Source organism: Callospermophilus lateralis, chromosome 2 (assembly GCF_048772815.1).
Source record: "Callospermophilus lateralis isolate mCalLat2 chromosome 2, mCalLat2.hap1, whole genome shotgun sequence".
Classification (NCBI taxonomy): Eukaryota; Metazoa; Chordata; class Mammalia; order Rodentia; family Sciuridae; genus Callospermophilus; species Callospermophilus lateralis.
Genome location: NC_135306.1, coordinates 107,922,967 through 107,950,340, shown reverse-complemented (window position 1 = coordinate 107,950,340; position 27,374 = coordinate 107,922,967). Strand labels below are relative to the sequence as shown.

At 55.3% G+C, this 27,374-nt stretch overlaps 1 protein-coding gene across 2 annotated transcripts; it reads right to left on the bottom strand.

Moving 5' to 3' along the window:
- Window positions 1-2,121: 2,121 nt before the first annotated feature.
- Trim29 (tripartite motif containing 29) lies at window positions 2,122-26,932 on the bottom strand. Of its 2 annotated transcripts, none has more exons than XM_076843684.2 (9): window positions 26,141-26,932; window positions 17,606-17,701; window positions 16,618-16,851; window positions 15,053-15,251; window positions 12,321-12,422; window positions 9,995-10,087; window positions 7,836-7,931; window positions 4,885-4,961; window positions 2,122-2,184 (listed from the first exon to the last, which is right to left on the bottom strand). In XM_076843684.2, exons 1-9 carry the CDS (start codon window positions 26,930-26,932, stop codon window positions 2,122-2,124), a joined length of 1,752 nt encoding a protein of 583 aa, XP_076699799.1. The 2 variants fall into 2 exon arrangements, with proteins under 2 accessions (XP_076699799.1, XP_076699800.1); XM_076843685.2 differs by lacking the exon at window positions 26,141-26,932 and adding an exon at window positions 17,847-17,867.
- Window positions 26,933-27,374: the final 442 nt, after the last annotated feature.

The following is a 27,374-nucleotide window of genomic DNA, read 5'->3' as shown; positions in this document are numbered from 1 at the left end:
CAGGAGGCCCCGGGCCTCAGAGTGTAGGCAACATGGAGCCCAAGAGCGTGGCCTCCCCTGTGGGTCCTAAAGGCCAGGAGGCTCCATGACACCTGTGAGTTGGCCCTGCTGGGGCCTGAAGGGGCACTCCTCAGAGGACACTGCTGGGAGGACCAGCAGCCGGGCAGGGGCTGCAGGGAGCAGCAGCCAACCCAGCAGCTCTCTGACCTCCCTGCTCCCACGGGAGGAGCCCCGGGTGGCCACAGCATTCTGGCCACTGGGTGGGCGCATCTCCACCCGCCGGGCAGCACTAAGGTCCCCCCTCCCGGGCCCAGCCCTCTCCTGTGCCTGCTGAACCCTCCCCTCTTCTTTCTCTTCCTATTCTTCCCCCCTTCCCTTTTTTGGCTTCAAGGAGCCTCCCCCTGGGAAGCCTGGCCCCTGGCTTGGACCCAGAGCCTCCACGGCCCAGCAGGACTGGGAAAGGGAGGAGAGACAGGTCCCCTCAGGAACCCGCAGCAGTGGGCCTGTTCCCAGGGTTGGGGGCTGCTGCTCCTAGTGCCTCATGAGGACCAGGAGAGAGAGGGCCTCGGTGCGCCAGCCTCGTCAGAGAGAAGGTGAGGCTTCTGCACCCTCTTAACCTCCACCAGGACAGCCTCTAGGGCTCACGCACCTCCTCCAGGACGCCTGCCCTGATTGCCCCTCCAGGCCTCTCTGGGCCTCCCAGGGACTGAAAGGCCTCATGTCCTCCTTTCCTCCACCAAGCCCAGGATGGAGCTGTCCTCAGGCTCCCCTGCCTCGGGGGGCCTCCCCACACTGAGGAGGCCCCCGGGTCTCCAGTCGGCCTCTACCTCTGGCATCTGAGCACCAGAGGGCTCTGGGTTCCAGGCTCCCAAAGACTCTCTGGGGACCCTGGTGCAGGCTGGCAGAATCCCCAGGCTCCCACCCTTTGTGCTTAATGTCAATCAAGACCTGTCTCAGAAAGTTCCAGGCTCCTGCACCCCAGAGAATCAGCCTGGGGTGGAGAGGGGTACAGGGAGACCCCAGTGTGCCCCGTCTTCAAGATGAAAGAGGGAAGATACCCCAACACCCGGAGCCCTCCAGGGACCCTGGAGAGCCAGTCATTAACACAAGAGAAATGAGTGACAAGGGTTTATTCGGGAGGGGAAAGCCCAAGCTGAAAGTCTGCCACCCCCTGCAAGCTGGCCACCTCGAGCCCCCATTGGAACTGGGGTCAAAGACAACCCCGCCGCGCTGCTCCTGGTTTGGTCTGTCTCCCTGAGCCCCACGGCATGTGACACAGAGGGCAGTCAGGGGAAGAGGCAGGCTCCCCTCGGGGGCAACGCAAGGCACCCTGGTAAACAGCACTGGCCGCTACCAGCCAGCTGGCTGTCCATCGCCAGGAGAACCATCAATTAGAAGTTAATGAGAGTCTAAGGTAAGTGGTACTTCCCTGGAGCGGCTGGGCCAGTAGCTATTTTCATGGGTGGATTATCTCATGTCAGGGAATTGCTCATCCTGGCAGGTGGAGAGAGAAGTCTCTTGGCTACAGTCACCCCCTGGGGACCCAGACCCAAAGTGGATATGGCAGAGACCCATGGCCCAGGCTGGGTGAGACCAAGACAGTGGCCTCTCTGTGGCCAGGTCTGTAGTTCCCCCCAGGCTGGGTGTTGTTGGTAGGACCCAAGAGGACACAGGGGCCTCTCAACACAAAAGCCCTCTCCTCTCAGGGCCAACCTGCTGGAAAGAAGGCAGGTCTTTGGGGATGGGAGGGAGGCAGCTGCTTCACCAGGCACCATGGTGGAAGAGGCCTGGAGACCACAGGGCATGGGCAGGAGGGCAGGCTGATACCACGTGGGCCTCGGTGACCCCACCCCAGAGAAGGGTGGTGGACTGGAGAGAGAGTGACCCTGTTCTCCCGCTGTGGTGGGTTGGCCTCGGCATAGGAACAAGGGGCCCACCCGAAGTCACCAAGCAAGACGGGGCCTGGGTGAAGTCCTGAGAGGGCTGGCCGGGGGCCGGGGCAGCAGGGAAGGGCCAGGCCCCCCCACCCCCACCCGGGAGAGCACAGTGGCTTAGAAGGCAGGAGCAGCAGGAGCAGCAGAGAGGGCAGGGGTGGCGGTGCCTCGTCCCTCCTGCCGGAGCTCAGGGGGCCTCGTTAGAGCCCATCGCGTTGCCTTTGTTGACGTAGAATGGCCGGTAGTGAGACTGTGGGGAGACGAGAGAGGTTAGGGAAGCTGACCGCCCCAGCCCGCGGGCCAGCCCTCCCCACGCCCGGCCCCTGGAAGCAGCAGTGGCCCAAACCCCAATAAATCCAGGGGCCCCGTGGCCAGACCCACGAGATCTATCTATTCAGGGGGGCCCTAATGTCACCAGAGTCTCTGAGCTCGGATCCTAACTGGAGTTCACTCCTGCCAGATGGCTGATGCGCTGCAGCCTCCGCCCGCACCAAGGCCGTGGCGCCTTCCACTCCATAAAGCCCAGCAACACTGTGCTGAGGGTTTTATATGGACGGACTCGTTTAATTTTTACAACCACCCAATTAAATAGGTTACTGTTATTATATCCACTTTATAGTCGAGCAAACCAAGGCCCAGAGAGGCTAGGCAACTTGCCCAAGGTCACTCAGCAGGTGAGTAGAGGATCCAGGACTGACACCCCAGCAGTGTGGCACAGAGTCCACCCCACCTCCCACCCCTAGGCTTCCATATCACTTCTTGAGTCTCAAGGACTTCAAGCATCTGCTTGTCCCCAACAGAGAAGGTGCCGACAGGCAAACAACTGTACCTGCTCCCCGTGGGCCTGGGCCCCCCAGCCCTGGGCTCCCCACAGCCCCGTTGCCTCCCTCAGAGGTATTCAGGGAGCGTCTCGGGACACAGCCAGCGACATCTCTCCCAGCCTTCTCTGTGTTTCACGACTTGTACCAAGCAGTGTCCCCTTCTCCTCCTAACCCCTTTTCCAGGTCCTGAGAATTTAGCTGGTCTTTCAGGATGAAATGCAAAAGCAAAATTTAGCTGTTGCTTGGCCATGTGAACTGTCCCCCGAGAGGTCTCAGAAGTGGGCTTGTCCCTGAGCTGGGTCAGAGAATGAGCTTGCCCCATGCCCACTGACCCCCATACAGAAGACACCACCTCCTCACACCCCCAGGCTGTTCTCAGTCCCCGCCCGGCCCTGCCTGCCCCGGCCCTGCCCCTCCCAGCCAGCACCCTGCCTGCACTTGGTCCGCAGCTGCACTAGGCCCAAAGGGTGCAGGCCTGAGCAGCTGAGCTCAGACGTCGGCTAAACCACTGGTTACCAATGGAAGAAACTGAGACCCAGGGAGACAAAGTCACATGGCTATTCTGCAGGGCTCAGAGCAGAGCTGGGAACAGGTCTCCAACCACCCCCGTGCTGGCCTGGACCCCCAAACGGTTCACAGGGTGAAGTAAGTGGAGCTGGACAGGGCAGAAGCCTTCCCTTCAGGAAGGCCAGGTCCGTAACGCGGACTGCAGGTCAGTGAACGGCACTGACTTAAGAGCCTGGAGTGGTGGGTGAGCAGGAATGTGGCCCCGTGACACCCACAGGTGCCCTCTCTCCATTCCTGCCTGGCTCGGGGGCCTAGCTCCGGAGAGTGAGAAGGCTGTGAAATCATCCAGGCCATCTGATTCCTGTTTCAGGTAGAGACTGAGGCAGCGGGGAGAATGACTCATACAAGGTCACACAGCAGGTTGGCAAGAGGACTGGGGCTGAGGCCCAGGCAGCCCAGTGCCCAGGCCAGGCTCTGCCTGCTAGCACCTGGCCCCCTTCTCCCAGCCCTGAGAGTTCGCTGGACATTGGGACCCTGTCCTGCCAGAGTCTGAGGTGTTGATGCCCTTTCTCTGCGGGGACCAGGCTCTGGGAAGGTAGTGGGAATGTGGCAGGGAGGCCAAGGGCCGAGTCCCAGAGGAGGAGGCTTCTTTTCCTCTCCTATCTGTTTTTGCAGCGCCGCTGCTACGGTGCCCTGGGGCCCAGCTCCAAATTACACACGCGATCACTTAGCTCCCATCACCAGCAAATTAAAGTTTCTTTCCAATTAAACCAGCCCCAGACACTCTTTGTGGTCCAGAGCGAGTCACCTCCCCATGCTCCGACCTCCAAATGCAAAGACGGCAGGAGCAGCCCAGGGCTCAGGCCGGTCCCCAGCAAACCCCTGATGCTACATGGCAGAGCCATCGCGGATCCTCAGCTGGGCCTGGTGTGGGCCTCAGAGAAAAGCCTCAGGAAGCTGGAGAGCAGCATGGGAGTCCCTGACCCCCGAGGTCCTGGGCAGGGCTTGGGCACATGAGGTCTACAGGACTGAGGGGATCACCAACCCCACAGAGGTTTTCCCACTCCTCCAGGATGCCAGGGCCGGGTGGCCAGGAGCCCTCATGGTGCTGCTCTTCCGATGGCCTGGCTTAGGATCATGTTCTACTGAACCCCCAATAGCCTCTTCCTAGCATCCCAGCCTCTCCCAGCCATCTCCCCCACATTACCATCCCAATGGCCTCTGTGCTGTCAGAGCTGGAAAAGTGCCCCAGGGAGGTGGGACCCATCTCCAGGCCCATCCTTTGGAGGAGACTTTTACAGTCTCAGAGCTGGTGGAGGATGAGCCACCAAGTGCAGACACCCAACAGACACTCACCAAATAAAGAACCAGGTGGCCCACTTCACAGATTAGAAAACCGAGGCCCAGACAGAATGTGCTTACCCAGCTCTCACCCCATAAGCCCTGGATCTCTATGGGTGTTATGGCCACTGCTGCCTCCTCCCCCATGCATGGCCCAGAAAAGTCCTCCTCCTCCCACAGACCCTGGGACATGAAGACCAGTGGCCCTGGGAAACCCCTTCCCTGCCCAGGCTTCTGGTCATGCCTGTGCCCAGCTGGCCCCCTGGCAGCATCTTACTCACCAGCACAGACTGCTTGCCGGATTTCCAAGTCTGGGGCTGGGCCTTAGGGGTCTGGCTGCGGATGAGGGAGGGATAGCCTGGGAAGACAGGAGGCTCTGTCAGAGGCAGGGCCGGCTGGTAGTGGAGCAGCACAGCTGCTATCTCTAGTGACCACCAAGCACCATCCAGCCCCTTACCCAAGATGGCCACCTGAAGAGGTGTGCAGCAGCCTGGTACTGCCACTGACAACTGAAAACCCTGGGGAGGCCAGCCAAAGGAGGAAGCAGGGAGGCAGGCAGAGGAGGAGCCTGCCAAGCAGCAGGCGAGGTGGCCCCAGGCCAGGTCAGCACCACACTGCCCTGCAGGGATTTCCACCCACCCGGGGCTCACACCATGGCCCCTCCCCGCCCCCAGCCCCTAGCACTGCCTGCAGAACCTTCCTGCAGGAGGCGCTCCCGACTCCCCAGTGCTGGGAGGACGAGGCTTCCTCTTTGCCAAGCCCTACTTGTGCCAAGCACCGTGCCAGGCACTTGGCTTGCAGTCCTCCCCTCCCTGTGTCCGGGAGCTCAGCAGTGTGCCTGACTCGCCCAGCAGGCAAGCAGCGGTCAGGACTGGAAATCAGATTTTGCCAAACTCCAAAACCCTTATGCCTGCCCCTTCCACCAGGCTCCACCGCTCCACGGCCTCTAGCAGGAGACTGAGGCCCACAGAATGGCAGTGAGTTTCCAGGGTGGCTGCCCCCCAGGGTTAGGACAGCAGGCCAAGAGAGGACCAGAGCAGGTGGCACTGCCTGGGCTTGATCAGAAGGTGCCAGCCCCAGGCCCAACAGTCACTTTCCTTGCCCTTCCCCTCAGCCCAGGGGATCCGTAAGGAGCGCTGGTCCTTGGAACAGGGAAAAGCACTCTCAGCCTTGGCCATCAGCCTGCAGGGACAGGACACAGTCCGGGAAGAAATAGGCTGTGACTTGGATGCTGAGAAGCTCAGGAAATAAACGAGGTTTGTCCTTGGACAGTCCCCTGTCCAGCAAGACTGTGCCTGCCCCCCTGGGGACAGCCTTCTCCTGCCCTGCTCTGCACCAGGATGAACAGGCCAGGCCCAGATCACCTGCAGCACTTCCCTATGGCACTGAGCAAGGTGGCAGGGCAAGGAGACAGAGCCAGGACCCCAGGGTCCTGAGTGGAGATTGAGAGAGGGAGGATTCACACCTCACCTCCCAATAACCAGAAAGAAAATCCCATGGCAGCCACCAGAGGGGGGGAGGATGGGGGCTGGGCAGGGAGGGGTGGCCCAGGGCAGCAACCTTGAGCAGTGGTAGAAATCCAGATAGAGTGAGTGAAGGTGATAGCTGGGGACATGCATCCCTCTGGGGAGGAGGGACCAGGGCACCCTAGAAGTGTCAGAGAACCCCCACAAGGTCCTGGACATGCCTGTGCCCAGCGGCCCTGGTGTGGGAGAGGGAAAGGGAAGGGTTGGAAAACGGGCAGGTACCAGGATTATTTTTAAACAGCCCACTGCGGTCCAGTGGCTTGGAAAACTCGGCAGTGGCCTGTCCCAAGGTGGTGAACTGATAGGGGGTTTTCCCAGTGCCTGCTGGGAGAGAGAGAGGTGTTAGCGGCAAGCACTGGCCAGCAGGCCGGAAGCCCTCACTCCCTGCCGGATCTATTCTGCACGCTCTGTGCTCTGCAGCCCTTTCTCAGGCCCTGGAGCCCGCAGACAGCCCAGGCACTGTCCCCACCTGTGGGCTGCTGACAGAGAGTGGATGGGCTCGGTCCTGGCAGGTCGGGGCTCTCCTATCTGGAACCCTCTTGAGGGCCATTCCTGAAGGGCTCCACAAACTGATCTGCATGAAAGTAGGAATGTTCTGGGCTCATCCTCCAAGGCATGGGAGTCCCTCCCAGGACCGGGCCTGAGACAGGAGGGTCTGTGCAGGCCCATGAGGCGATGTCAGGAGGCAACCAAACCACGCCCAAGGGTGGCTGTCTTCCAGGCCAGGTGACCTTTAGGCCAGGCTTGACCAGAAAGCAAGGAAGATGTCTGCTGGTCAAGACGAGCCCCAGAGCCGCCCAGGCCAGGCTCAGGGACAGGACATGCCCTCCTTTCTGTTCCTTTCTCCTCCACCTGGCTGGTTCAGCCAAGACCCCTGATCCAGGTATGGGCTGGACTAGCCTGGAAGAGACTGCTGGGTGATAAAGCCACCCTAGAGGCCACACGGACAAGTGACTGTCTCACAGTCCTTTCCCTCCTGCTCCCTGCCCACCCCCGGACCGCTGATCCTTTCTTCCAGGCCAATAATTTGGGTGTCAGAGGAGTTGGGGTTACTCTCACCACAGCCCACCAGAGCTGACCCTAGGACCTAACAGGAGAGACGTGAGGGCCCTAGGCCTACTGTAACCCAAGGTCTGGTTCAAGATGACTCCAACCCTCTAGGGGGCAGGAGGCATCCATCCCTCAGGCTGGCCCAAGAATTCTGGGGAGCACAGTAGGCAGGGGGTGTCAGAGTTCAGGGGAAAGAGATCACACCTGGGAGGCCTCGCAGTCGTTTGGCCCACCTTCTCCAGAGCGGTTCCCTCTGGACTGGCTCTGTAGGATACTGAGGGTGCGCCATGGCCCAGGGGCCTGGGAGTCACTGGGCCCACAAAGTTAAATAATCTCTGCAGCAGGAAGACCCTGCCCTAAGCCCTAGTATCCTGGGCACAAGGTACTGAGGAGTCATCCTCCCCTCACCTGAGTCCTCTTATCACAGCACATCTTGAGGGACGAGTATATGACTCAAGGAACCCTGGGTATGCTGGTGTGGTCCAGACCCATCTTCTGCCCTCCTTACAGCAAAGCTTTTGGCTGTTTTGTTTTGTTTTGTTTTGTTTCTGGCCAGGACTCCGGTCTCCAGAAGGCGAGGGAGGAAGGCAGGAGAGCGGGCAAAGACAAGCAGGGCAGCTGCAGAGGAACAGCAGGTGACCAGGTGGAGCGCTCACCTTTGAGGGAGAAGGAGGAGCTGCCCTGGACTGCGGGCAGGTCATCGGAGCTCTGAATGCTGGAGGAGTACTCCCAGACCCGGGAGGTGTAGTTACCTGGCAGGGCAAAGAGGGGCATCAGACCTCAGCGGGGCACAGAGGAGGGAGGGCAGGACCAGGACACTGCTCATTCTGTGAGTCTTTCTCTCCAGCCTCTTGCCACCTCCCAAGACAGGATGCTGATGTCCCTAGTCATGCCTTCCCCCATTTTTCCATCAAAGTTATCTTTTTAAAACTTAAAATGTTCCTGCCCTACCTAAAGGCCACTGTCCTCAGAATAAGGAGCCAAGTCCTTTAAATAGGCCCCCGCCATCCTACCCTCTTCCTGGCTGCATCCCCTCCTCTCTGTCCCTCAGCATCCCTCACTTTCTCTCCTGCCTCCTCCCCAAAGTGAAATCATGGAGTGAGTCTTCACGTGTGAGCATCCACACCACCTCCACCAAGTCCACCAAGTCGGGGTGTGCCTCATCCCTACACCTCACAGCACTTACATTCCCTGTCCCTTGGGATGCAATTATTTAATTAAATCCCAATGGGGCTCCATGGGGCCTGGGGAAATGCCTGACTGGCCCTGAACCACACCTGGTGCCTGGCACAGAGCCCGGCCTCTGAAAGGTGCTCACTGTTGGTGGATGGTGAATATATGAGCGACTGAATAAACACACTCCAACACATCCTAAAACCTGGGTACAGAGGCAGCTGATAGAACACCTGGATTCCTGTTGGCCAGGTTGAACAGGCTAACAGATGTTCCTGTGCAAATACGTCCCTGTCGTCTAGAGGAGGACATGGTGAGGAGGTGGTGGGAGGAACAGCAAGGCACCATGAGGATGTCCCAGCCTGGACTTGGGCCCCAGACGTGACGAACGCTCTCCAGCCCCCTTCTCAGTAGGCCCAGAGCCTCTCCAGTCAGCTCCGCTCTGCAGCAGGGGCCACCAGAACCTGTGTCCTCTGACATAGCTGCCTGGGGGAGGGCAAGGATACCATTTGGGCTCAGAGGTCAGAGGTGGCTGGGGCTGGGCCCTCCCTGGTGCACGTCCTTCCCACAAGGATCCTGGGAAGCTCCCGTGCCAGGCCTTCATGGCCCAAGACCCTGGCAGACAGAGGACTTGCCCTTTTCCTCTTCCTTCCCTCTCTCTGGCTTTCAATGACTGTTTTCTAGGCTCTTCCACTCTGGGCCCTGACCTTGCAGCTGTGAGCAGGGCAGATACCACTGTTGCTTATTGCAGATATGGAGGAGAGAGCCGTGGTGGGTTCCAGCTGGGAATCTGATGCTGAACAGAGAGGCCTGGGCATGCCCTGTCCACTCCAATCTCCATGGGCCTGGTCATCACTGAAGTGTCCTTCTGGTGTTGGTATTGCGTCTGGGTAGAACTGGTGGAGCTGACCCAGTCCCCTTCCTCTCCACACATGGTAGGCAGCACCCAGGAGCCAGGGTCTCCCAAAGCTGGTGTTTACAGAGCACATGGCCTTGTCCTGGCACATAGTGGACCTCTCACCACACGAAACAGAGGGAGACCCTGTGCTCGGCGCCTCCCCCAGGGGAAGGCACGTCCCAGCCCCCATTTCACCTCTTTTGGGTCTTAAGGGATCTCCTGCTCAGCCCATGTGACAGTGGTGGCTCCTGGATTTGCAGGGGTGGCCCCATTTCCTACCATGCCTTCCTATCCATTCACAGCTAAGCTCATTTGTTTTAACCAACATACAACTTCTCCGTGCAGGAGTACACAAACCAGCAGAGGTCTTCTGCGGAGACACTTGCTGGGAGAGGTCCCCAGACCTTACCCCAGGGGTGCCGCTCACCCTGTTTCCTCCAACTCATCCTCAGGGACAAGAGGAGCACATGGACCCAGGGATCTACAGTGATGCTGAGGTTCCAGCAGCTTCTCTCCAGCCTAACTAATGATGCTGTGTACACCTGTGCACACCCATGTGTAGACACACACACACACACACACACACACACACACACTTCAAGCTCAGTAGAAGCCCATCCTGTCCCAGTTCCCCACAGTCATCTTCCTCGGACCCCCTGTCCCCGACCCCAGCCCTGGCCCCCAGCCCACCTCCGCCTATACCTCACATGAGTTCTGCCCAGCCTTGAGCTGAGCCCCTCCTACCTTTGGTGCCATAGAGGTTGTTGAAATTCTTCTGATTGGTCTCCTTGGAGAGGCGGCTGGGGGACCCCGGCTGGTAGGATGTCCTGGCGCCCCCTATGAAGCATACAAGGAAAGCTTATCATTGCAGAAAGGTGGGTCTGGCTCAACTTCGGGTGCCATAGACTCTGATTTGGGGTCTTGGGCAGGATCCTAAACAGGTCTCCAACTGGCCACCAAGGGACCTTGACTCCACATTAAGAGGAGTCACTGGGTCTGGCATTAGGCTGTCACTTAATTACCATCTAAATGGAGACCCCTTAGAGAGTGAAGAGGCTCATGGTTCCTTGAGCACTGGGGTTCACCTGGAGCGTCCCGGACATACTACTACATAGGATCACTCTGTTTAGGGAGCCTGGGGGCCATGAGGAGGCTGACAAGCCAACAATTCCCTCCTGAGCCAGTCCCCTGTGCGTGAGAGGAAGGAGAGGCCCTGGTGATGACAGGAGCAGCTGGGCCACTGGGTCACCAGCAGGTGGCCAGGTGATCTGGTACCAGCACAGCACTGTGGCTTCCCCCAGGCTATGGGAGCCTTACAGCCCGTGAACAAGACAGAGTGGATCAACGTCCCCACTTCCCAGATGCAGAAAATGAGCTCCCGTGTGTGCCAGGACCCTTCTGTTGGGTCCATCCATTCCATTCCCCAAGCCTGGCCCACCAGGGCCAGTGCCAGCCAGTCCTTCTAAACTCCTGCACCTGTGCTGGGGATCCCCTGCACCCTCCTCCTGGGCACACAGCTCCTCATTCAGGGAGCTCCAGACCCACTTATCCTGAGAAGTCCCAGCACTGCCCGACCTCCCAGGCCCAGGGCCTGGTGACCTTAAGTGGCCTTGTTTCCCTGATATTGACAAATCTCCTTGACTTCTCCCTTGCCTCTCCTCTACCCAGCCCTCCAGAAGGCAGATGTCCTGTCCCTCCTGTCCCCAATGCAGGGCTCTGCCTACTGTGCTGGGACAGGCATACTGGGAGAACCGGTTTCTTCCACCTACAGATGTCACAGATTGACTCATAGGGGCAGAGCTGGGAGGGCTTCTAGCCCTGGGGGCAACTGCATCTTCTCAGACAGAATGCTGAAGCCAGATGGAACACCGGCCACCCCAGGTCACCCAGACCCTGGGACTCTCCAGGTGACACCTAGGCAGGTTGATTCTTCCCTCCTTGTGGCCAGTGAGGGTCACACTGGCCCTCAGTCTCTCACTGAGCAAAATAGTCAAGGAGGAGACATTTGGGGGACTCGCTGGGCAACAGGGCTGATCTAGGGACAAGGGGGAGAGCCACAGGCACCAGGCTGGGGACAGTCATGTTGCGTCCTTCTAAGGAAAGTGACACTGGGGTTGTCTGGTTAGTGCATTTCATACTTTCACACAACTGGCCCAAAGAGGCAGTGCCCTGGGCAGGGGAGTGGGCACACTGGCTAGGAGGCCTGGCCCACACCAGGAATGTTGAGGAGGGGACCGGGCACCTGGCCGCTGGAAGAAGCTCAGGTATTGTTTTCAAATTGGGCTGGGCACAAAGGTTCCTCTCCAGTGAGCTCATTCCTCCAAATCCCCAGCCCCTCCTGTTGTAGGTATGTGAGTGACAGCTCAGAGCCTCAGGTTCACCTTCCCCAGGTCTCCTTCGTCTCCTTCCCAGGGGTCCCGACTCTCCTCCTGGTCCCCCAGTCCCACACATGCAAGTGTACAACCCCCTCCGTCCTGAGCTGATGGCCTGGCACACCCTCCTTTATGTAACGGGCATTGCTGTGGTTTGTTGTTGGTGTCCAAGAATGTGCCAGTGCTCTCCCAGGACAAGGACAGGGAGGCCCTGGTCTAGACTGTAACCCTGCAGGCTGGGCTTCTGCAGGACCTAGGGAGAGAAGGTTCAGGGGCCAAGTGGCCAGGTGAGGAACGAGGAGAAGCAGCAGCTGACCCCAGAGGAGGCCCCAGAGAAGGCGGCCCTCCCAGGGCCTGAGCCCCAAGAAACCCAAGTGGAAGCTCCACACAGCTCCAGCCCAGCAGAGGGGAGTGAGAGGAAGGGGCAGGACCAGCTGCCTGGGTCAGGGATGGAGCCCTCTGAGGAGTAGGGTGCTGGGTAATTTGTCATCTAGTTAGTTTACACTTGTCACTTGTGAGGGTGAAAGCAGGCGCTGTTCATAATCACACCAAGACAACAGCCAGGACTTCCCCAGGCCTGTTGGAGGTGGTGTCACTCCACCCAGGAGGAACCTGGCCGAGAGTCGCTCCATGGACTCAGGAGGGCTCTTGAGAAGCAAGAGGGGTGCCAGACCTAGGCCAAGGAGGCTTGTCCTTACCCTTGGGTGTGAGGTACATGGAGTATCTCTTCATGGTGTCGGGCGCACTCCACTCGCTCCCGTAGCTGGTTGTGTAGTTGTTAATGTAGCGATGGTCACCACCTGGGCAGAAAGAGGTCAGAAGATGGAGAGGAGGAACTGACCCACTGGGACATGCCTGGCTGGCTGAGAACCCATAGCCCACCTGCTCTGTGCTGGGGACAATCAAGGTCCCACAGCCTCAGAGTGCTGCTCTTCAGTCTTTGGAGTGGGGTAGGGGAAGTCTTGCCTTGAGTCACTCACTCTGTTAGACTGTCCCCTTGTGAGCAAGGTCATGTGCACAGTACTTTCAGTTTATAAGGGACTACTATATCCATTTCTCATTTGGTCTGTACTTTGACCCTTGAGCAGATATATAAACCTCTCTCTGTGACAGGTAAGAAAAAAAAAGGCTCAGGAGATGAGAGAAGCAAATTGACCCATGTCACATAGGTCAAGAAGAGCAGCATTGGGGTTTGAGTCCTGATTCCCTACTTCACAGCTCAGCCCCAGTCACTCCTGGCAGTCACAGGTGGTGGATCAAGGTCTCATTAAGGACTTCCATGGTCCAGGAATCCAGGCAGCTGAGCACTTAGCTGCACCCACCTGAAGACTCTGACCAAAAGAAATCTACCACTCGATGCTCCACCTCTCCAAGCTGTCCTCCACCCCATTCCTGTCTCCTACTACTTCCCTTTCTTCTACTTTCTCTGTCCTTCCCTTTCTCTCTCTCCTGGGCAAGAGGAGGGAAGTGTAGCTCAGACACATCTTTCCTCTCCAGCCCCTGCATCTAGCAGGTCCTGGCACTCAGCAGTAGTTCAAAGAATAAATGCAGCCAGATGTAGTGGCACATGCCTGTGATCCCAGCAACTCGGCAGGCTGAGGCAGGAGGATCACAAGTTCAAAGCCAGCATCAGCAACTTAGAGAGGCCCTAAACAACTTAGTGAGACCCTGTCTCAAAATAAAAAAGGGCTAGGGATATGGCTTTGTGGTTAGGCATCCCTGGGTTCAATTCATGGAACCAAAACAAAAAAGAAGAATAAATGCATACACAATAAGGTAGCCCCACCACCTGCCCACTGAGCCGAGGATGAAGGTGGCCTGTTGCCTCTTACCCTCTGTCTGTGAGGGTGGGAATGAGCCTACCATCAGGGAGCAGTAGATAGTCAATCCAGGGTTCACCTCACCAGCCTCCCATCCACCACCTCTTACAGAAGATACCAAAAATAACAACAGAGGCAAAGGAGGCTCCCCGGGTGACTCCGGGCACAGGCGCAGGGCTGCTGATTCAGCAGCTCCCCTTGCTCTCGACTGCCACCTCACCACAGACCTTGTAGGGGACGCAGGGTCACACCTGCACAGGGACCAGGCCAGCACCTTCATGACCTAGAAATGGGACATGAGCAACTGGAAGGCTGGATGGTTCCTACAAGGCTCATGGGTCCAGTCAGGGCCTGGCCATCTTCCCAGGTCTTGTTAAGGTTTGAACCTTGGGACAATGATCACCACACCCATCAACCGACAACACCTTCCAGATGAGAAGACCCAGGGGACTGCATAGCACCCCTGCCCAGCGACCTGCACTTTGAGAACATGCTTCTCTGAGTCTCAGCCTTCTCATCTGTAAAATGCAATGCTCCACAAGGGGACCATAAAGCAACAGAAGTGAAGAGCTCAGCCCTGAGCCCTGCTTTCAGGGAGCTCAGTCATCTTCTGCCATCTCTGTCACCACCAGGAGCACTGCTATTGTCATGAGGAAGAGGCTGTCAGTGCCATTTAAAGTCAAATGATTGTCTTGCTAAAATGTCTTATCCATCCTCAGGTATAATTGAATGTCCCTTTGTATTTTACAGGACTCTGTGTGAAATCACCATAGGTGTCCCTGTTCCTAACCCTGGTCAGTGACCTACTCAGCCCCTCTCCTCCTGCAAGAATCCTGAGCTCCATCTAGGGCAGACAGGGGTCATTTCCTTTAGTGTGCACGGCTGGAAGATCTTAATCAGGCTGCATTCTGAAAACCTCATTCTAAAAGCTGGGCTGGGCTTGGGCCACTGGGTGGGCCCTTGGGGAAAGTGTTCAGGCTTCAGGCCCTAAAGGGACTGGGTTGAAAAAGACTTAATAGGGGTAGTTTCTCAGGTTTGGAGAGTCTGTGAGATGATTCAGTTGACCTCTGCAAGGATAGCATGATTCAGAAGAGGGGCTGGTTTCAGGGACACATTGAGTCACAGAGACAGGCTATATCCTGTCGTCCCCAGCCTATCAGGCCAAGTGCAGCCTCTGGGCTCAACACTACTCAACACAGCCATGGTGACAGGTAAGTCCTCCCTCCAAGAACAGGTGCAGTTCTAAGTCACTTCTGCTGGAGTTTGCAAAGCCACCAGCTTGGCATCTAGCCCACACGGCAACAGCATGCACACATCTGCTGGGCTGGGCTGGACAATCAGATGTAGATCTGACTGAAACCAATCCCACAGAGAGGAGGCACTTATTCAGCCAATGCCCAGGAATCACCCTCCTCTGGAGACCCCTTGTAATAGCTGCAAACTCAATGGGGATTAGAATCCCTGAGCCTGAGTTCAAATCCCCATAAAGGGATGGGTGGATGAAAACCACGAGGGGCCAGCTAGCTAGGTGCCAACCTGCACCAGGAGGCAGGAACTGACTTGGGAGGGAAAAGCTCATGACCTTGGGCCTGCACACAGAGGGGACCTACCGTTCTCCATGTGGTTCCTCTCAATGAAGTTACGGCTCAAATCAGCCTTGCACATCTTCTCAACATGGCGCATGCACACGTTGAGCAGGTCATCCTTGAAGTTGCCCAGTGACTGCCCCAGGCCCTCTCCCTCCAGCAGGACATGATAGGTGGGTAGGGGTGGGGGGAGAGAGTAATTGCTCATCAAAGCACCAAATTCCTACCAAGAAAGGAAAGAAGCCATTAGTTTCCTGGGTTTTTCTGGGTCTTTTGTCAACAAGGAGGCTCTTATAGCCCAGCTGGAAGACTCAGTGCCTGGAGCCAAAAGAGCTGGGTTCTAAAATCAGCTAATTAACTAGCCTCACTTTTTCTCACTAGGAAAAAGTTCAATTAAAATCTACAGATGCAGCTGGATGCAGTGGTGTGTACACCTGTAATAGCAGCGGTTCAGGAGGCTGAGGCGGGAAGATCACGAGTTCAAAGCAACCTCAGCAATTTAGCAAGGCCCTAAGTGACTCGGCAAGATCCTGATAATAAAATATTGAAAAGGGACTTGGATGTGGCTCAATGGTTAAGCCTCCCTGGATTCAATCCCTGGTACTTAAAAAAAAAAAAAAAGAAAAGAAAAGAAAAAGAAAAGCCCACAGATGCTAACATCCTGATGGCTTTAGCATTTAGATAAATGACTCCATGGTTTACACCTCTAATCTGGGTGCAGGATTCCTACCTCACAGGGGTTTTTGAGAGGGACACAGGCTATAATGAGATTCCAGGAGAAAGCAGTACAAGGAATTACCAGAGCATTCTGGGTCAGTCTGCAGTTTGGGTGAGACAGGGACCTTCCACCTTTACACGCCTCACTCCATCCTGCCTCTGCACATTCGTGCTTCTCCCCTCCCTTCCCCTCACTGGAGAATCCCTCCTCCTTCTCAAATTCTAAGTGGCCTGCAAGACCTTATTCAGACTCCTTCTCCTGCACAAAGTTGTCCTTAGATTGCTCCAGCCTGCTCACCCTTCCCTGAGTTTCCACAGGCACTTATCTCCTGAGCCACATGCTTTATCATTTAATTACACGCTTTCCTATATTGTTCCCTAATTGTACATGTCTTATCTTCCCAGCTGGATTGCAGCTGCTTGGGGGCAGAAAAACATGTTTTATACTTCTCTATTCACCACAACACCTAATAGAGTCTGGGCATCAAGGAGTATACAAAACATTCTAGCAGACAGAAAGATGGATGCATAAATAGCCAAACTGACTAGATCAAAGATAACAAGTATGAAGCACTCACGCCATTCCTCCCTTATCCATGGCAGACATTACTAATCCACCACAGAACTCCTTCCCACTGTACCCAGAGCACTGCTAGGACATACCAATTGAAGTTGGTACAAGGTGGTGCTTGGGCACCATCTTTAGAGGAGGTAGGGAAGTAGATTGGGTGGAAAAATTAAATGGGCAGATGGAAGGAAGCATGGATGAATGGATGGAAGGATGATTAATGAGGATGTGGGAAAGTGGATGGAATGAGAAGGGAGAGGATGGTGGGATTTAGGGACTGACTGGTGGAAGACTCTGTTTTCACCTGCAGAAATAGCACCGAGTCGCTGATGCTATGAAGCTGCTCCCGGATCTGCTTGTCCTCGTGAAGCACCTTGGCCCTCTCGTCCAGGGCATCCACGATCACCTTCACTTGGTCCACAGCGTCCTGTTCCCTCTGCTCCAGGGCAGCCCTCACTTCCTCTTTTTGCTTCTCCAGGTCACGCACCAGGTCCCGGAAGTTCTGCTCCAGGATAGCCTTCTCATTGGTGGTGAAGCTCTAGGTCCAGAATCAGAGGAGGGATGAGAGTTTCATTAAGGAAAACTAACCTCCCTAGGGGAGCACACCCTCAGGTTCTCAACTCAGGATCAGGGCATTCCCAGAGCCCTAACTTGGCTATGAATCTCATTTAAAGGCATCAAAGAGGGACAGAGATAGCCAGTGTTTTTGCAGCCCACCCTTCCTTATCCACCTGTGGCTCCTTCCTCTGGGGGTCCGGGGGTTAACCCAAGCAACCATTCCACACTTGAGTGATTCCCTGTGTGCCTAGACATTCTCCCAAGAGTCAAGGTGTGCTCACTCAAACCCCAACCAGAACAAAACACCAAATCAAAAAGTGTATTTTCTGGCTGTTGGTGTGGCCAGGATCAAGAGGCAACGATTTCAGACATGATTTGTAAATCCCCAAACCGTGGCAGACATACTTCCAGTCACACTGGCACAAGTAAAAGACAAATGGTGTGTATTTGGTGGCTGGGGAGTCTGGGGGGATGGGCAGAGCACACATTAGCAGACATTAGACAACACACTGGCGGGTGGGTCTGGGATGTGCTCTGCTAAGATGATATACAATGAGTGTTAGGTGACAGGTGGTATCCTATCTGGGTGCCAGGTGGGAATGCAAAAGGGTCAGGGAGAGAATCCACAACAAACAAGTGTGGGATGTCACTGAGGGAACAGGAACCAAGGCCTGCCTCCTCCCAGGCAGGACAGGCAGGGCAAGTGCGGTGAGGGGAGCCTGGGGGCTGCTCACCTTGATGCGGTCCTTCTCCTTTTGCCACTTTTCAGCTTCATCCTCAATCTCAATGATTTTCAGCTGCAGCTGTTCCTTCTGCAGTGACAGCTCTGTCTGCAGGGAAAGAGTCAGGGTTGGAGAAATTGAGAAGAAAGGGGCACAGATACAGAGAACTAGGGCATGGGCCCACCCAGGGATCCAAGTCTCAGGCAGGGTTCACTTGCATCCATTTCTCTGTCCAACAAACATCCCTCAGGACCTCAGACATGCCAGGCTCCATGCCAGTTACCAAGGGTCAAACACCCTCTCCTTGTACTCAGGTCACTAGGGCTGGCTGCCCTCACCATGCCTTTGTAGGAATTAACCTCCCTTATGCCCCCACCAAACATGAGTGGGAGGGTGCTAACTTTGGGGGTTCTTGCTCCTTTCAACAGACCTGGAGCCACAGAGGGAGAAAAGAAGAGGACTGAGCCCAACCCAGCCAGGGAGTGTCTTGTGGCTGTAACTGTGTGCAACGTTTCTATGGCATGATGTGGGGTGTGTGTTGCAAGCAGGAACCCGGTTGCCGCCGGCCTGGGCTCTGTCTGGGCAGGCACAGCTATAAACCTGTTTATGGGAAGAAACACATCCTGCAGTTTGGGTAAGACAGGGACTTTTACCTGGGGTCTCTGGAGAAGGAGAAGGCTAGAGAATGAGGCTCAAAGGGTGGAAAAGGCTGGGATGTAGGGAGAGGACCTAGGACCCCTGCCCCCAGGCACATGGATGGTAGGGGTGTGAAGTGGGTTGGGAAGAGTCTCTATCAGGATGTGCTCATATCCACATTTGCCTTCCATGTGGGGAAAGGCCCTTCTCTGAAAAGCATGTCCAACTGAGGCAAGAAGTCAAGGCCAAGGCCACCCAGTCTAGTCAAGAGGCACCTCTTTTATTCTTCTGGGTCTCCTCTAGAGCTTCCAAAGTGCCTCCCAGCACAGAAGACAAGGGGTGATTTCTACCCAATAAGCAAGCAGCCAAGAAGCCTCGGATTGCTCAGGGTCTCCAGGACCACTGGGTTTTGAATGCGGAGGCCTACCTCTTTCTCTAGCCACCTCTCGGAGGAGCTCGTGAGAACAGTCAAGGTTCAACAAACCATGAGGAACATGGGCTCCATCAGCAGGAGTCATGAGCAGCCGGGGCCCAGAGCATCGCCACACAGCACACCTCTGGACATCCCATCAGGCTGAGCAGGGGCCTGTGGGGTATCTGCTACAAACACCCAGGGAAGTGGATCTGATGGTGCTTAGGTCTTCCTGGCCTTTGAGGAAATGGCACCAGAGGGTGGGGAAGGCATGGGGCATGAGGTACCGAGCTCCCCAGACAGGGAGCCCCTGCCTCCCCACAGTCTGCCCTTCAATGATCACCACATTATTGGGCTCCCCATGATCAAGACAAAGAAGTTCTTAATCAGCATCACCCCTGCCTGAGACGGGCTATAAATCCCACAGCATCGCATTGCCAGAGATGGAGATGGGTTGTTGAGAGGAGAGGAGCACAAGAAGAGGAGGGTAGGGACTTGGCCCGGTCCCTGGAACAAGGCTGGGAGAAGACACTGTGGTAGTAGAAACTTGACCCTCAGACACTCTGAGGATCCAAAGCTGGAAAGCCCAGAAAACAGACTGGCAGATCCAGTGGCCAAGACCCTGAGAAGACCAGGCCTGGGTGGCAGATCCGGGCTCTAGGGAAGAGACCAAGAGGCTGGACAACAGGTCTGTCCCAGGCGACTTTCCCACCCATGAAGAACTCCTGAGAGAGGCTTGAGGTGAGGGAGTGTGCAGAACTCCCACCACCAGCTGAGGCATCCTAACCTGAAGGATGGAGGAGTTGGCATGTGGAGGAGGGGCTCTCCACAAGGTCTGGTGACAGAGAGCAAAAGTGCACCCCTTCCCACCCTCAGGCCCAGGCCCAACCCCAGTAAAAGCCCTATTGCCAGTAAGCGGATGGGTCACTGTTCCATGAAATGAGCTATTGTGGGGTGGGGCATCCAGAAGGGAGCCCGCCCAGAGCACATGATGGGGAATCCAACAGTTAGCATCTGGTAACCGCCACCTACAGGCAGGGGCCTTTGTGAGTTGGTTAACTTCTCTGAGCCTCAGTAGGTCCATCTGTCCCACGGAGGTAGTAAGAGGACCAGCCTCCCATGGAGGATGTGGGATGGAAGATGATCAGGGACTGAAGATCCCAGAAAGCATCTGGCACAGAGCAAGCCCTGACTGAACAGTGGTCTCCATCATCATTATTGTCACCATAATTGCAGGAATGAGGGCAGAGGGATGGGCAGGTCCGTGGGACATGAGCAAGTGAAGGGAGAGGGCAGACGTGGTCAGGCGAGGTCTCAGGGGTGTTGGGTGGTGATGACAGTGTATGTCATTGGGTTGGGGTTTAGAAGTGGAATGGACACAGTCCAGAGAGCAGTGTAAGGGGTACACAGAGGCCGGGAAGTCAAGACATTAGACTGAAAATGCAAAATAAAGGGTTAGAACACGAGTAACTGACCGTGGAAGGATACTAGGGAAACAGAACAGAGGTCGGAAGAGGGGAAGAGGGTAGGCTAAGCACTGCCAGGGAGAGGAGGTTTGACTAGAGAAGGAGAAGGTTAAGGAGCTGAATGTCAGGAGTGAACAGCTGTGCCAAAGGAACACCTAATAGAAGCTGTATGGTCAGCCCACAAGTGAGAAAATGTGTCACTTAGGTGAGCATGGAGGGAAAGAGGAAGGAGGGATGGAGTACAGGGGACCAGGGCACACAGAGTCCAGTGCGGCCTAGAACATCTGGGCGAAAGGCAGAGACAGGTCAGACCCTGAGAGTCCATCCTGTGTAAGAGAGGGTGGGGAGAGGGCAGCCAGCTAGCTGAGGTCTGAGAGCTGGAGTGTCTACCAGCAGCCTGGGAGGGGAGGAGAAGAGGTGGCTAGTCTGGACATGTGTAAGGGCAGGGTCAGAAGTGGAGACGAGCTGTCTGCAGCAGTGGGTGGAAGAATCGGCCAGGGTGGAGAGGAGAGGAGGCTGGTCCTCCTTTTCTTTGGGGCACTAAGGAAGTCAGGCTTGGCTGGGAGGGGCCTGGCTCCCACAGCACAGCCAGCAAGATCAGACTTGCAGGGCACAGAGGGTTCTGAAAGGGTCCTGGGACCAGGATCTGTATGCTGCTAGAATGATCCTTTCTCTGGGATGAGTCCTACCCTGTCAAGGAGGAAGGCTCAGGGTAAGAGCTCTACGGATGTCTAAGAAGGCACTTCATATATGTTCAACTCTTTGAGACTTATCCTATACAGGAAGTAATAGAACCTGGGAAGTTTCCAAAGATACTTTGTTCTCCTACAATTCTAGGAGAGGAAAGGAAAAGAACTTTAATTACTAAGTACATACTAAGTGCCAGGAATTTTCTCTTTTTCAGGGTACTGAGTTGAACCCAGGGCCTCATGCTGGACATGCACTCTACCACTGGGCTACATTCCCAGCCCAGGAATTTTCTTTAATTCTGAAAAGCCCCCTTTTGCAAAAGTGGTGAGGTCTGAGTCCTCACAGTCGGAAAGAAAGCAGCAGTAAGATCAAAAGGCAATGACAGGTCTCAGATCCTATTCTGTGGCCTCAGAGGCAATTCCAAAGGTGGTGGCACCAGGTTCTCCTCTAGAACATTGCCCTTCCTCCTACATTCCTGCTAAACTAAGTCTACCGCATAGACTTCATCAATTCAACCTCTTATTACCTCCCTTTTCCTCCCCATACCTTTGCCCGAGGCCCCAGTTTTCTCTCTCCTGAGCCTCCCCCTACAGAATGCAGTTGAAGCCCCTGATGTCTGACAGGGCCTCAGCTCTCCACAGTCCCTCCCCTACTCACACCTCCCTCCTGCCTACTTCCTACTCCTCCCTGATTTTCCCCTTCACCCTGCCTAGGCCTGTCCCTAAATGCTTCCTTTGTTTCGCTCTCCCACACTGGGTTGCATCTGTCTCTCTCTTTCTCTCTCTCTCTCTCTCTCTCTCTCTCTGTCTCTCTCATACCTGAGATGGCACCTGTGTGGTCCACCCAACCTTGAAATTCTTCAAGGAGTGGAAAGATAATACAGTCTGGCAGTGCCTCGGCCTGGACCAGGCCTTTGGGTAGGTGTTGGCACACCCAAATACTCACCTTGACAGTTGTACCTGCATTGCCCCCAGGGAAGGGGAGATAGACCATGATCTTCCCCTAGTCTGAAATAACCTCACGGGCCGTGGGCTGTGACATTTGCCAAATGAGTTAGTTAATTGCCAAATTTGTACTCCCAGACAAATGGTAATTATCCAGATAGGAATCTGAAATGCTGGGTAGATTTCCCTGTTTCCATTCAGATGTCAAATGCCTAATATCAGTGCAACTGCTGGGTTGGACACCCCCAGTCCCTTGTGCTTCCTCAGAGCCTCTGGACAGAGGAGGTACAAGCTGGGCCAAGAAAGGGCTCACCCTAGCATCTGCAGATGAGCAGGGGGGCCTTGTAGAAGTCACCTCAGCTCCCTGGGTCTTGGTTTCCTTGTGACATTGGACTAGATTTCTGATTCCCACTCCGGCTGCACATCAGAATCCCTGATGTGTAAACATCATAGATTAACATTCAGACCCCAGGCCCCAATTCCCTGAATCAGAACATCCTGGGATAAAGCCTGTTAATCTGTGTTTTGGTTTTTTTAATTCTTTTTAAGAGAGAGAGAAAGAGAGAGAGAGAGAGAGAGAGAGAGAGAGGGAGAGAGAGAGAGGGAGAGAGAGAGAGAGAGAGAGAGAGAGAGAGAGAGAATCCTTCCCAACATTTATTTTTCAGTTTTCGGCGGACACATCTTTATTCCATTTGTATGTGGTGCTGAGGACCGAACCCAGCGCCGCGCGCATGCCAAGCGAGCACACCACCACCTGAGCCACATTCCCAGCCCTTAATCTGTGTTTTAATAAGTCATCAAGTGATACCAACCCAAGGACAGCCACCTGGAAGCCACTGAACTCAGTGATCCCAAGGAGACCCTTCCAATTCTATGGGGAGAAAAGATTTAAAATGGTGGCAAGAAATCCCAGCTTCACCCTCTCCCACACTGTGCCTTGACAAGTCTCTCAGCATCTTTAAACCTATTTCTTCTATAAAATAGGTACAATTCCCCACCCACAAGACCAGGTATTTGTAACCACTCACACACTAGACTCAGCACTAGCACACAGGTGTGCTCCGCACAGATTGAATTGCTACCTGCCTATTTGCTGGTCACTTTGCTCCTGATTCCTCTCTCTAAATCTTCAGCATCTGGACAGGTCATCCCACCTCCTGTTTCATGCCCTGTCCCAAAGCAGACATTTCTCCCTGAAAATCTCCTGGGACTGGGTCCAGGGCACCCTGGCCAATAGCCTGGCTTCTCATCTGAAATCTCAGCCCCACTGTCTGTCCAAAGAACTTGCCTGCCCAGACCAGCACAGCTAGAAACTCAAAGACAAGGGGCATGCAACCCAGTAGTCTGTCAGCTCAGCCTTCCTAGAAGAGTTGGGCAATAAGATAAGAAATAAAGTCCAGGGCATGGAGAAAGGGATGAACTGAACGAAGCCATGCAGTGGACAGTGGATGAAGCTCCAAGGCTGAGCCCCTCCAAGTGACACTGGTGGCTGGGTGTGATGGGCGTGCGTATTATTATGCTGAAGATATTGTTGCCCCAGAACCTAGGCTAGATGGGGCGGTGCCTCCAGAACAGCCTGTCACCCCCCACACCCAAGAGAGGTCCTAACACCCTGGCCTGCTGCATAGGAGGGAACTAGACTAGATGGAAGGGACATTAGACACAGGAAAGGAGATACCTAATCCATTTTCATTTCACTAATTAACTTATCTTGGAAAATATCCAGAGGTGGAGGGTGGACCAGTTGACATCATAGGACCCCTTGTGGTATTTGGGGTGAGAAGGGAAATATTGTGACATGGGTCCTCCAGGGAAAAGACCATCTTATTGCTACAAACAGTTCCAACTGATCTTTTCAGAGCATGGAGTTTGGGGAGAACCAAGGCCCAGGAGATGAGCACTTGCAGCCATGGGTGTCATCTTCAGCTCTAAGCGACTAACCCACGCTGGGCTGGGTTACCCCACCTGGCCTTCACCAACAGGCCTGCAGAACAGGTTCTTCCCAGGCTCCTTGCAAGAAGCTGTGTGTGGGCTGATGTCTGGGTCTGCAGGAGATGCCTCCAGAGGATGCCAGGATTGACATACTCAGTCCCTCTGGTCCATCCACCCATGACCCCTGCTCTATGCTATACCCCCCACCAACATTCCAGCAGAGCCAGGTCTAGACAAATGGCTTTAGCTAGTCCCCTGGCTTCTCAGCCCTGCTCTGCCTGCATATCCCTGTGCTTCAGGTACACACATGTGTATACCCACAGGCTGCCCAAAGATCCCCATCACAGGCCTGGTCAGAGGATCAGGCATTTTCTCCTAAAGCACACACATCCTGAATTCCATGCCCCCATGCCCTTCCCCTGAGGTGCTCTCAGACATTGGAAGAAGACTTAGGGGGCTTCTTCCTCCCACCAGGATCTTGAACAGGTCCTTTGTTTCTCTGGGCCTGTTTCCTTATCCACAAGGTCCAAGAGGAAGCATTGAGATTTCAAGAATTTCATGAGGCCTGGCGTTCTGTCCTCTGTTTATTGTTTATTTTGTCCTTCCATGTTTACTCCCAGCTGCTACTATGTAACTGGGAGGGTGCTCCCCAGTCCTGTTGGTGTTTGAGCTCTGCCTCCTGACCTACATCATGGGTCCTCAAGGCCAAGGACTGCACGAGCCCTACGGCGGCCCCTGGAACCAGAACTTGAAACAAGACGCCAAACCCTCCCGCCCACCTCTTCCACAGGCACTCTGGATGTTCTTAAATGGTGACACCTTTGTTTCAGATGATATTTGGGGCCAACCCTGCATAGAAAACAGGTCAGTAAGTGTTATTTGCTTGCAATAGAAGTGGTAACCTGGATCCTGTGTCTTCTGAGCACCTCCTTGTTCTCCTGGGTACCTCTTGTCACCCTGATTCTTGTCCAAGAATCTAGGCTCCACAGAGAAATCTAACCCAACCACTCAGCTTCATATAGAGAGAAGCCAAGGCTGAGAGAATGGAAAGGATTTATTCACTGTCCTACCATTACTTAGATATAAAAATCAGGACTAGAATTTGGTCACATCTCCTAAAACTCAGTCTGAGGTTCTGCAATGTCTTCGCTTCTGTGGCCGAAAACTGTGACTGAAGGTGACTACCTTTTGTTCTTTTTCAACTTTCCAAGTAAGGTCCCTGAGAATGGGTTCCATGGTCATGTCCCACCTCTTGCTCCCAGTACAAAGCAGGGACCAGAGGGAGTTGGGGATATCTTCTTTTGAGGCCAAATGAAGTTTCTGGAAGGGATCTTTGATTCTGTTCCCATCTCGGTCTCATCCCTCCCTGCCCAAGGGTATGAACAGGAGGTAGAGAGAGAGAGAATAATCATAAGTTACTGGTCAGGAAAGCTGGGCAGGGAGGGACCCTGTGTTGCCTCATTCTGAGGGGTACAAAAGCTCTTGAGAATGCAGAGTTGCCAGCATTGCCCCCGCCCCCAGAGTCCTCCTGCAGTAAGGAGGGCCAGATGGTGGGCCCAACATCTGTGGGGCAAGAAGCAACGGCCACAGCTGGACTCTCAGCACAGAATATCTTCCCCAGGTGTGCCACATACACAAGCCTCCACTTGCCTCTGCTCTGCCTCATGGAAGTAGCACATAATCACATGCATGGAATTCATGCAAAACAATTACGTATCCCATACACAAATATGTGCAAACATCCACATGCACACATAGACACCCACATGCATAGAAAACACATACGCATTTACCTACGCCCCACCTCCATACAAAATCCAGAAACGTCCACCCACAGGCACAGGCATGTCCACCTGCAACCACACACAAAGCACAGTCAGCCCTGCTGAGCAAAGGATAAAGGAGGCTGGGAGCCAAGTGAAGAGCCTGGAGGGAATCACACCGAACAAGGAGCCACTGTCCTGCAAATGCAAACCAGAAACCAGCCAAAAGGGACAATTTAGTGGCCCCCAAACGCAGTCCTTCTAATATCTTCCCTCCCTTGTGACCTATTCCCCAGGGGCCAGTCCTGCTCAGGTGGGAAGGGGGTGGAGGGGAGAGAAAGAGAAGGAACAGGAGGAAAAGGAGAGATAACCCTAGCCAGGCAGAGCCCAGTAGAGAGTTCTGCACCATTAGGTCTGACTCTTTGCCTAGACTTGAATGTAACCTATGACCTTAGTCAAGCAATCTTTTCTGAGCCTCTCTTGGCTTATCTAAAAAATGCCCCTGCCTCCTAAAACTTCAGTTGGCTGGGAGCCACCTCTGATTCCCAGCCTGCGGGTATAGAGGGGAAAGAAATGTTTTCTAAAAGGGCCAAGCCTGGAATGGTCTTAAACCCCCATAGTTAGGAAGCCCCATGGGGATCAAGGTCAGGGGGCCGGGGAGGGAGGCCAGGTCTGGAGGGACAGCAAACTGCTCAGCACGTTACCTCTTTTTCGGCCTTGGCCTCTTCCACCGTCACGGTGCTGTGGTTCTTGTGCTCCTGGAACATACAAAGGTAGCAGATGCAGGTCTGGTCCGTCTGGCAGAAGAGCTCCATGGTCTTGCCGTGCAGGGGGCACTTGCGGGCCTCGAAGTCCCGGATGGGCTCGAGCAGCTGGTGGTCGCGGAAGGCGGCGCCCTCCAGGTGGGGCTTGAGGTGCAGCTCGCAGAAGGAGGCCTGGCACACCAGGCAGGACTTGACGGCCTTCTGCTTGTTGCCGATGCAGGAATCGCACAGCACCTCCTCGGAGCCCGACTTGGAGCGCAGGAGGCTCCCGTCGGCCCGCGGGTAGCTGTTCCTGCGGACCTCCCCGGGCTCCACGATGGACACCGAGGGCTTCCGGGGCTCCGAGAAGATGGACTTCTTCTCCGAAAAGGTGACGGGCGGCTTCTTGGCGGCCCCCAGCTGGAGCCCCGCATAGGGCGACCTCCTGCCTTCCGCAGAGTCCATGCTGAAGTAGCTGGAACCCTTGTCATCCACCGACTCCACGAACTGAATGATGGGCCGCCGCCACTCGTGGCCGGAGAACAGGGCGCTCTTTCCCTCCCCCTTCAGGGCGCTGCCCAGGCTCTTGCCCTCGGCCACCTCCCCTCCGTGCCCATGCCCGTTGGCGGTCTTCGTCTCCTTGCCGTCGACCTTGGTGCCGTTCTCCAGGCTGCCATTGGGGCCCGACGGGCTGCGGGCGTCCCTAGCTTCAGGGCTCGACCCATTGCTCCTGGAGGCATCTGCGGCTTCCATGGCAGGTCACCAAGCTGGTCTGTCTCGGGCTTTCTGGGGCTGCGGTGGGTGACCTCTCAGCGGGTGTCTCGGCAGGGAGTGGGGCAGGCCGCCGCCGGCCGGGGACACACCTGCCCGGAGGAGGAGCTGCAGATGGAGGGGAGGAGCGGCCCAGCCTGACACAACGGGCCGGGAGAGGCGGTGGCTCCGCCAATTATTCAGGCCCACGCCCTGCACATTCATCCCTAACCTGGTTTTTTAAAGAAGTGTGTTTTTTTTCTCCCCCAGTTTAATTATTTTTCACAACTCAGCAACCAGTTGGGCTGCTTCTATGTGACGCATTTGTTTCTCATCAGGGAAGCGAGGAGCCTCTATCCTCAGGTGGACAGGATTTTCTGAGCCCAGTGGCCCCTGGGGCAGAAGCCGAGGTGTCTGCAAGAGGGCCACAGGACAGAGGGCTGTT

Excerpts from the sequence above, each read along its gene's own strand:
- Trim29 (XM_076843684.2), bottom strand. The coding sequence starts at position 26,932 with ATGGAAGCCGCAGATGCCTCCAGGAGCAATGGGTCGAGCCCTGAAGCT. Across the intron at positions 15,252-16,617 it reads ACTCGGTGCTATTTCTGCAG|GAATTTGGTGCTTTGATGAG; the intron begins GTGAAAACAGAG and ends CTTTCTTGGTAG. Across the intron at positions 10,088-12,320 it reads CATGTACCTCACACCCAAGG|GGGGCGCCAGGACATCCTAC; the intron begins GTAAGGACAAGC and ends TATGCTTCATAG.